The sequence below is a fragment of the Eurytemora carolleeae genome, unplaced genomic scaffold (genome assembly GCF_000591075.1).
Source record: "Eurytemora carolleeae unplaced genomic scaffold, Eaff_2.0 scaffold64, whole genome shotgun sequence".
Lineage (NCBI taxonomy): Eukaryota > Metazoa > Arthropoda > Copepoda > Calanoida > Temoridae > Eurytemora > Eurytemora carolleeae.
In genome coordinates this window covers 314,906-325,765 of record NW_019396205.1, presented here as the reverse complement: position 1 = coordinate 325,765, position 10,860 = coordinate 314,906, and the positions used below count along the sequence as shown (strand labels likewise).

Sequence of the window (10,860 nt, the reverse complement as noted above, 5' to 3'; positions counted from 1 at the left end):
GACGTATTTAAGGAATGTATCCTTTGGTTTATGATCACTCAAATTGATAAGATTAGTGTAGTGTACCCATTTAATTTGAATTATAATTCTACGCCAAGTTCTATTTCTGTCTCAGATAAGAATACTATAGGAGCAAGATTAGATTACTACAGGAGCAAATACACGTAGGTGTGGAAGCATTCAGAGCATTCAGAGTAGGATAAGATTAAAACAGGAGTAAATAAGATTAGAAAAAGGAGCAAAAAATTTTATACTTAGATTAGATTAGAAGAAGGAACAGTTAGGTTAGTTTACTACAGGAGCAACTAGGTTGAGAATAGTTTACTACAGGATTAACTAGGTTGAGAATAGTTTACTACAGGAGTAACAAGGTTAAGAATAGTATACTACAGGAGCAACTAGGTTGAGAATAGTTTACTACAGGAGTAACTAGGTTGAGAATAGTTTACTACAGAAGCTACTAGGTTGAGAATAGTTTACTACAGGAGCAACTAGGTTGAGAATAGTTTACTACAGTAGTAACTAGGTAGAGAATAGTTTACTACAGAAGCTACTAGGTTTAGATTAGTATGTAAGTTGATGAGGTTTTACACCAAAAATGTTTAGATTTTATAATCTTGAATGTAAAGTAAATTATAAAATATAGAACCATCTAAATCGGACCATTCCGATATTACCTAACAAACTCTATATTATCAAGAACGCGCAGATGATAAGAAAAGCTTGATTTTTAGCCCGAGTTTTCAAGTTTATACTAGGACCGGGAGAGAGTTTCAAACTCTAATTCTATTCCTGAATATCCGGAAATGGTGAATTTCATAATATAACTTTCTCCGCTATTCAAAATATATAATTTTGGTCAATATATTTTACATATTCGTGATATTAATAGGCCTAAGAATTGCATCCAGTTTGTCTAAAATCTGTGGTTTTACAATATGTCTTTTTTTCTCATAATTTTAAACAAAACTGATACTTTTTTCTCTGTCATTACTTCCTTGTTTGTAAAGTTGAATGATATTTAGAAAATTTATTTAGATTTTAATCTGTTTATTTTTCAGAAAACAAGAGTTGGCTCTACCGTATATTTTGTACTGGTGGAGTAAACTCAGAAGATCCATGGAACCCGAAGGACAACAAAGAGAACGGGATGATGAAGTTTTTCCGTGATGTAGTCGGCACCTGGATAAACAAATCGTCCTCCAAGGCTCTGATTCTCCTAGTGTTCTTCGTCTATGTTGGAGTTGCATCCTGGGGGGTTACGCAGCTAAAAGAAGGTTTGGAGAAGAAGAAACTATCCAGGTTTGATTCCTACTCCGTGACCTACTATGATGCAGAGGATAAATACTTCAGAGAATATCCATTCCGTATCAGTGTAAGTAGATTCTTCTCTTCAACACAAATATCAACAGCCTTTGCTTGTCTGTTTGTCTGTGAGTTTACTTGTTTGTAACCGATAAACGTCAAAACAGCTGAACCGATCGTGCCAAATATTATATGGTACGTCACATGATTCCAGGAAAGGTTTATGGATGGTTAGAATTGAAAAAATTGCCTTACAAAAATTTCAATTTTATTTTTCAAAATCCACGAAAAAAAAGCGATAACATAGCGACAAATAAAAGTTTAAGATGGGCCTAGTAAACATACATTTTAAGAATTAATTGTTAATTAATTCCAAGTTGGATCTAAACTGAGGATTTATTGATATTTTACATGGTTCGGAGTTGAGTCGACTGTATCTCGTGCACTATAAGATATTAAAATTAGATTTATTCATTGTTTTCAGAAATATTGTCAACATAGAAGGTTTGAAGACTGAGTTAGGGTTTTTATTTTTTAATTCAGGTTTGAAGAAATTGCAAAAATGTATTAAAATTTTACATTAGTTTCATGAATGCGTATTGTATAAGTGTACATTGTGCAATACACGTACACAGCCATACAGTATGATACAAATGTAGTGTAACATGTTTACTGATCACACATGTTTTATATTGTTTATAAATATACAGGACGGAACGTTGTCTCATCCTCATTATAATAAGGAATTGAGTCTTTGTCACAAACTCTGATTTTCTAATCCCTATATCTTTGGACCCCAATGTCGCAAACCTTTGATTTACAATAGGTTCTAAAGGTGGTTTGATATGTAGGAATATGATAATTCAATGCAACACGTATAGTTCCTATGTGAAGAATACATATTTTAATGTAATATACTTAGTACTTACCCTCTCGGCGAAGGGAAGGTTGTGGTTTTCATGATTCTTTAGTTTAAATATTTAGCGCTCCTGTACCAACCAGACCAACCAGACCAATGCAAGAATATTTTCAAGTATTAATATCAGTGTTCTGCTTGAATACACATTCAGTTTAAAACAATACGAGTATTATTTTTGTTTATACGAGTATTATTTTTGTTTATGCAAATTCAAGGAAACAATAAAATTAGGTTCCAGCAAAATCTAATTACTGATAAGAGGGGACATAACAAAGCGCAATAATAAATCCATAAAATCTAAAGAATTAAATCCAATAATGAAATATGAATTGTGTTTATAATTGTTTGAAATGAATATATAATGAATTGTTGCAGGTAACGGTTAGTGGACCATTGGACTATAGTGATAAGAAGATTCAAGAGGACATGGAGAAACTACTCTCTGCTCTAGAGAATACAACATTCATAGCTCCGATATACACTGAGAGTTGGCTCAGATCTTATGTAGACTATGTGGATCGATGGAAGGATTATCCAGACTCAGAACTTAATGTTGACGATGAGCAATCATTCATTAAAACATTGGAAGAGGTAAACTCTCTATTAATTAAACTGAAGGAAATATTTAATTTTTTTCGAATTTTGTGTTGATGATGATCTAAACCTCATAGAGTAAATACAGTAGGTTGTAGTGGGAAGGTTTAATTCCTGGGAAGATTTAGGTCCCTTGGAAGGGTTTAGGTTCCTTGGAAGGGTTTAGGTTGCAGGGAAGGATTTAGGTTGCTGGTAAGGTTTAGGTTGCAAGGAAGGTTTAGGTTGTTGGCAAGGTTTAGGTTACTAAGAAGGTTTAGGTTGCTGGGACGGTTTAGGTAGCTAGGAAGGTTTAGGTTGCTGGGAAGGTTTAGATTGTTGGGAAGGTTTCGATTGCTGGTAAGGGTTTAGGTTGCTGGGAAGGTTTAGGTTGCTTAGATTGGGTCAGGTTGCTAAGTCTTAGTTACTAGGGTGAGGGGCCGGTTGCAAGAGTAATTAGACAGACGGGATTGAGAATTGTGCAAATCATTCTGCACAGTTCACGGTTTTTATAGATCTAATTCTCTTCTCTTCTTCTCTTGACAGCAGTGCCTTGGGCCACTCATAACCCTTCTCTTTCATCAGTCATATAAATATTAATTGGGGGGGGGGGCATTTAGAATTATATTGAAGACACAAAGTTCTTATACAGTATACAAAGCACTGAATGTACTTATTACATACCTATTTGACTACTCTAGGTTTGGTCATGTGAAATATGTTACATATATATATATATATATATATCTACATAATCCAAAGATATGTATCATGGCCCTAACGGATTTAAAAGCTTGAGACGAAAAAGACGTGTAAAACGCTACCGGCGCTGTTTGATTGATCAAAATCTTAAAATTCCCTTTACTTAACACAAAGATGTTGCTTTAGATTCCAAATTGTAGCATTCAATCTGATTTTTGGATACGAAATTATTTTTAAGTAATCATTTTCATATTTTTGTTAAAACCTGCTGATTTGGAAACTAGGATTATGCAACATTTGCATTATTGAAATGTGCGTTTAACTATTGCAGACATTAAACCAAACACAACATCTGGTGGAACCAAACCAAACATATCACTTATCAAACCAAACCAAACATTTCGCTTATCAAACCAAACAAAACATTTCACTTATCAAACCAAACCAAACATATCAGTCATCAAACCAAATCGATCATATCATATCACTCATCAAACCAAACCAAACATATCATATGACTTATAAAACCAAACCAAACATATATCACTTGTCAAACCAAATCAAACATATCACTCATAAAACCAAACCTATATATACAAGGAAAGTATCTACGGAATGTTCCCGAGGAATATATCCCAAGAATAAGTCCAAGACATATATCCAAGGAATACATCCAAGGAATATATCCAAGGAATATATCCAAGGAATATATCCAAGGAATATATCCAAGGAATATATCCAATGAGTATATATAAGGAATATATGAAAGGAGTATATCCAAGGTATATATCCAAGGAATGTATCCAAGATTGTAATCAAGGAATGTATCAAAGGACGTATTCAAGGCTTGTAAGTAAGTAAGTAAGTAAGTAATATTTATTGCACAATAACATGTTAACATATTTGAGTGGCAGGAGATATACAATTCGCAGGATTGCGGTTTACAACGTAGATCTCATAATACAGTCTTTAAAACAAATTTTACATTAACAAGAAAATAATCCATTGGTAATTAATATATTTTTCATAACATGAATGTAACGAATATATCCAAAGGACGTATTTAAGGAATGTATCAAAGGACGTATTCAAGGAATGTATCAAAGGACGTATTACAGGAATGTATCTAAGAATATTATCAAGGAATGTATCCAAAGGACGTATTTAAGGAATGTATCAAAGTACGTATTCAAGGAATGTATCAAAGGACGTATTAAAGGAATGTATCAAAGAATATTATTAAGGAATGTATACAAAGGACGTATTTAAGGAATGTATCCAAGAATATTATCAAGGAATGTATCCAAAGGACATATTCAAGAAATGTATCAAAGGACGTATTAAAGAAATGTATCCAAGAATATTATTAAGGAATGTATCCAAAGGACGTATTCAAGGAATGTATCCAAGAATATTATCAAGGTTACAAAGGACGTATTTAAGGAATGTATCCAAGAATATTATCAAGGAATGTATCAAAAGACGTATATAAAGAATATATCCAAGAAATTTATCTAAGAAACGTATCCCAGGAATGTATCCAAGGAACCTATTCAACTATAGAATGTGACCTTCCTCACGTAGTTCAGTCAGCATTAATTACAAATTCCTAAACCCATCCTTCAAGATAATTATATCAATTAGCATCATTATCATTAAATATTTCGTTAATAGATTTAATAAAGGATCGGAGGCTAGTAATGATAGATGATTGAATAATTAATAGGAATCCCTAGGATAACATCTTTTAAGTATACATCAGTACAATTAATCATTTAATACCTTTAAGCATTGAACAGTTTAAATATCTTGTGTCAGATAGATTTACAAGGTTTAGTGTAATACTAGATACAAATAGACAGGTTTATTAGGACAAAGATCAAAGATAGCAATTGTTCCACCTTTATTAGTTATCTCTGTATAGTTTAAAGTACTGAGACACCCTGTAACACACCCGAGAAAGTTTAATATTTCTGGGATACCCTGTGTCCAACCTGTCTTGTTAAAGTTCTCTAGAATATCCTGTTGCAATCCTTGTATAGGTTAAGGTTTGTATGAACCTCTGCATAAAGGAAAAATGCCGCCTTTTCAACAACGTATTCCTGGTTCTGATTCTTCAGTTGGCGTCTTGTATAAATTATTCCCAAGTTTACAGGAAATACCGCGCTTCTGAGCTGACATACATTATACAATACACACACATACATATACACATAACCCCCCCCTTTACATGCTACAGTAGGTTGTANCACCCACACATGCTTACTTGTAGACTAAAGGGCGCGGTCTCCTGGAGAATTTAGTAGAATAAAGATAAACAAACTAAAAACAAATACAATAGATACTTTGATATGATTGTACAGTAGTCTGCGTTTATATCAATACAAATAAAAACGATTTTTCTATTTAGGTTTTGATTTGTATGCTTTTTTCCAATTACAAGTTTACTAGTAAACAAAGAGAAGCTGTTAATTGACAGCTTCTCTTTGTTTCCAAGTTTGAAGGCTTGGTAGAAATCAAATTGCAATCGAAAGTCGTCTTCATTGTATTGATAAAAATGACGACGGCAGTATTATATTTATTCTTCTATTTTAGGCTGATTGCGGGACGAAAAAGCATATATACGGGAGCAGGTTTGTTCTCCAGGGGTTCAATATCACCAATGCTAAAGACGAAGCTTCTCTGGTTCGGGAGCTGAGAGCAGTCTGTTCAGCTTCAGGATACAATGTAACTGTGTTCCACCCATACTTCATATACTTCGACCAGGTGATATACACAACTAGGATATCCGGCAGAATTGACACTGAATCTTCTTAACATTAACCTTCACCCCTTAGATTCTAAATCATTAGTCTCAGTTCAAATCCATTATTATTTACTCCTCCCGTTCCAGTTCAACCATTCATTCATTCTTCGAGTTAGTTTACAACTTAAATCTTTATTTTCTTTAATTAATGACTTTTCACCTTCATTTTTTATTTGACGTTTCTCATTTTCTTTTCTTCTTTTCTTCCTCCGTTTTCTCTGTCCTAGTGCTTCCTTCCTCCGTATTATCCGTCTTTGAGTTCCCTTCCTCCGTCATCTCCATCCTAGTATTCTACTTATCCATCTTCTCCGTCCTAGTGTTCTCTTTATCCATCTTCTCCGTCCTAGTGTTCTCATGCAACACGTATAGTTCCTATGTGAAGAATACATNTCCATCTTCTCCGTCCTAGTGTTCTCTTTATCCATCTTCTACGTCCTAGTGTTCTACTTATCTGTATTCTCCGTCTTAGTGTTCTATTTATCCATTTTCTCCGTCCTAGTGTTCTCTTTATCCATCTTCTCCGTCCTAGTGTTCTATTTATCCATCTTCTCCGTCCTAGTGTTCTCTTTATCCGCCTTCTCCGACCTAGTGTTCTCTTTATCCGTCTTCTCCGTCCTAGTGTTCTATTTATTCGTCTTCTCCGCCCTAGTGTTCTCTTTATCCGTCTTCTCCGTCCTACTGTTATCTTTATCTGCATTCTCCGTCCTATAATTGTTTTATCCTTCTCCGTCCTAGTGTTAAATTTATCCGCATTCTCCGTCCTATAATTTTTTTATCCTTCTCCGTCCTAGTGTTATCTTTATCCGTCTTCTCCGTCCTACTGTTATCTTTGTCCTTATTCTCCGTTCTAGAATTCTCCTTTTCCGTCTTCTCCGTCCAATTCTCTTTATCTATTATTTGGAGTCTTCTATTTATGTTTTGCCTCAATTTTCTTTGAATTCTTCTCACCCTCTATTTTAACACAACTTCTCTACTTCCTACTGCTTGAACCATTTACATATTTGAAATGGGATTCCTAATTTTAAGACCACTTCTGAATCATTGAACTTCCACCTAAGCCAAGAATTCCCACCCCTCCCCCTCCCATGCTCTAATACATTTACGAGGGTTAACTGTATTATAATATAATTGTGTCGGTGTGACATGGTAAAGATGAATGCTCTGTTGTATAACATATATTTATATATTTAGTAATTATATTGAAACGGTTTAAAACTGAGTTAAGCCTGATATATCTGAGGGTTGAGCCGGGTTTAGGATCGCCCAGGGCTGGATCCTATAGATCCAAAGAACAATAAGAAGTTCCAACTGTTTATGATTTGGTTCACAACCATCGTATCTAAATCCTGTCGTTACGTAATAAGAAATATTGCCATTGTTTTAATATCTGTGTAATTTTAACGTATTTGTGTAAAAATACTTAAAAAAATTTATTACTTGCCTTAGAAACTGAAATCTTCAATTAAACTAATAGAATTTATGTATCAAGTACATATGTAGAATATACTGATGTTATATATTAAAACCTCCCTGCAGTATACTGAAACTGTAAACAATAGAAAGAAATGTGTGTGCTAGTTTCAATCGTTCAATGAAGCAGAAAATACCACTACTATTCTAAAACCGGTATTTTCCAGAAAACCATATCTAAGAAACGGACTAAAATTGCAAACTATACCCTGGAAGGGACTGTTCGCAAACTATACCCTGGAAGGGAGTGTTCGCAAACTATACCCTGAAAAGGAGTGTTCGCAAACTATACCCTAGAATGGATTGTTCGCAAACTATACCCTGAAAGGAAGTGTTCGCAAACTATCCCCTGAAAGGGAGTGTTCGCAAACTATCACCTGAAAGGGAGTGTTCGCAAACTATACCCTGAAAGGGAGTGTTCGCAAACTATACCCTGAAAGGGAGTGTTCGCAAACTATAACGTGAAAGGGAGTGTTCGCAAAAATGACTAATTCCAGTTTAATTTCAGTTTCTCCTGGTTCTTCCGACAACTGTTCAATGCGTCGTGATTGCTGCTGCTGTCATGATGGTTGTCTCCTTGATCTTCATACCGAACCCGATCTGTTCGCTGTGGGTCGCCTTCTCCATCATCTCCATTGAGCTGGGGGTTCTAGGGTTCATGACACTGTGGGGAGTTAGTCTGGATTCTATCTCCATGATAAACCTAATCATGTGTATAGGGTGAGTAATTAGAAAAATAAAACCATGACTTAAAATTAATTTGAAAATTTTCGCAAAATCTTAATTTAAAATCCGGGGAAATGGCCGCACTGTTTAACACTAGATTTCTCCCACGGTTTTATCAAGTGCATTTGAATCCAGTTTACAGCTTTAATTAATTTCAAACGAACAATTCACACGGAATGAACAGCTTTCAGCTAATTTTCATATTTCACATGGACTTCAGCAAATTTCTTAAGGATCTTCTAAATTTACGAATCTCTTTCATTTATTTTAAAATGCTAGGCCTCAATTCTTTGCTATATTTAGTGGGTTTCCAATTGAATATACTTAAACCTAATATTGTTTGAAAAAAAAACATTATAATTGTTTTACCAATTATTTATTTTAAAACAAATGTAATTTAAACATTAAAGAAATAATTTTGGTCATTTTTCAGGATTTGATATTTTTCTAATATATTTACAAAACTAAGATACAAGTAATGTTATCATTTTACAAAAAAAGATCAGTTGAAAGATCCATATTTAATTACGCCAATTGTCTGTTTAAATGATTTAAAATGTGTGAATCTATGTCTCGTATTAGAACCCGTATTTGCTCGAAGCAACATTTACTAAAATCTTTCAAGTCCCAGTCAAGCGTTACAAGAATACTGATAACCTAATATTCTTTGTAGTGGATTCCCGCTAGTCATCTTAGCATAATATGTAATTATATAAAAAATAATATTTCAAGAATAAAATACTTGTGAAACTTCTTAGACCGTGAAAAAATTACCTCAAATACTATTCATAGATAACGGGGATTCTATTCCATTTTGATATTTTAATATTTTCAGGTTTTCCGTGGACTTCGCAGCTCACATCTCCTACCACTACCTAGATGCTGAGGGAACCCCAGACGAGAAGGTGAAGGCTAGTCTCTACGGATTAGGTCTACCCATAGTACAGGGAGCAATATCTACCATACTTGGAGTTATAGGACTCATGATTGCTCCGTCCTACATCTTTATCACGTTCTTCAAGATGGTTTTCCTTGTCATCCTACTCGGAGCTCTGCACGGTTTATTCCTTCTCCCTGTTCTCCTCTCACTGTTTGGACCTGGATCCTGCAGTAAACAGGAGAAACCAAAATTAAAATCCCCGGCCACCTCCTACATGTCGGACGGAGACAGTATTCCAACTAAATCCCGGAGAAAAAGTCCCAGCCTGGATTTTGGTGAGGAAGGATTAAAGATTCCTCGACCAGCAACTACAATTAGTTTGAGTACAGCTACAGCTACAGATATAGAGACTAGTGGAAGCAGTCCTGGTTCAGCTCAGGCCAATAAACGACAAGAGAAACAGAAGAAAACCCGTCGAACCCGGCAGGAACTTCACGAGATGTATCATAACAACGGATACCTCTCCGAGGAGGACAACGAGGAGGTCGGAGTTAGAAACTGGAGGACGCATCCTCGAGGAGCAGTTCCTGCAGGGATAATGTACTACAATAACTATCCCGGATACTTCCCACCCTATGGATATCCAGTAGATCGTCAACCCCAGAGCAGTCAACCTCATCCATCCAGAGAAAGGAGACGAAGGAGCGCGAGCAGAGAATGCAAGAAAACTATTCCTAAGCACTGAAAACAATTTTAATAAATTTCCTAAATGTGCCACAATTATGTCTCAAGACACTAAGTGCCGAAATATTCTTCCATTAGTTTTACTTTTACCTATTCGTTAGTGTACTTACAGTGAGAATTAGACAATTGTAGAATAAGAAGACGACAATATATCAATACTCAAGTGTATTTAATGTTGTTACAAAGCAATTAGTTTTACAACTTATTATCTTATTAACAACTTATTAAATCAGTCATTAAGTTAAATGGGTCTTAGTAGTGATGAAACTGTGTCTAATGTTCTATTCAAAATCATAACTTGAGTCTAAAAGTCGTCTTCCTATTCCAGATTTTTTTCTGGTTCTCACTGTAGTATTCGTTTGTGTATATTTATGTCAACAGTAATTAGATATTTTAAATATTGTCAATTATAATCAAAATGCTCAATAAATTAAAAACTATGTAGATACAAGGTATTTGTAAAGTGGTAAAATGTTTAACTTTGAAACTTCGCAACGCCTTGGTCTTTTATGTTACCTCACTCACTAACTTATACTTTCTTGTAGCCCTAGATATGTACATTTTAGAATTATAAAGCAACTATTTTTGGTTTGATTTTTAATGAAGTAATTGGCGCAAAATTCTCATCGATTTCTGCGTGTGCGCTTGGAACCGTTAGATCACTGTGATCCTTGGACTATAATCCTTCATGTTTAATCAAGAATTATAAGTCCATCAAAACACGGTAGAGTTTAAGCT

General features: G+C 34.7%; 1 protein-coding gene across 1 annotated transcript in view; it reads left to right on the top strand.

Moving 5' to 3' along the window:
• Positions 1 to 10,568, top strand: part of LOC111698108 (patched domain-containing protein 3) — a 17,536-nt gene extending 6,968 nt beyond the window's left edge. Inside the window, exons 2-7 of the mRNA XM_023468356.1 lie at positions 1,062 to 1,375; positions 2,600 to 2,868; positions 3,496 to 3,505; positions 6,092 to 6,262; positions 8,281 to 8,492; positions 9,334 to 10,568. Coding sequence (XP_023324124.1) covers positions 1,062 to 1,375; positions 2,600 to 2,868; positions 3,496 to 3,505; positions 6,092 to 6,262; positions 8,281 to 8,492; positions 9,334 to 10,123 — 1,766 coding nt within the window. The 3' untranslated portion in view covers positions 10,124 to 10,568. The remainder of the gene's footprint in view (positions 1 to 1,061; positions 1,376 to 2,599; positions 2,869 to 3,495; positions 3,506 to 6,091; positions 6,263 to 8,280; positions 8,493 to 9,333) is intronic.
• The last annotated feature ends 292 nt before the right edge of the window (positions 10,569 to 10,860 follow it).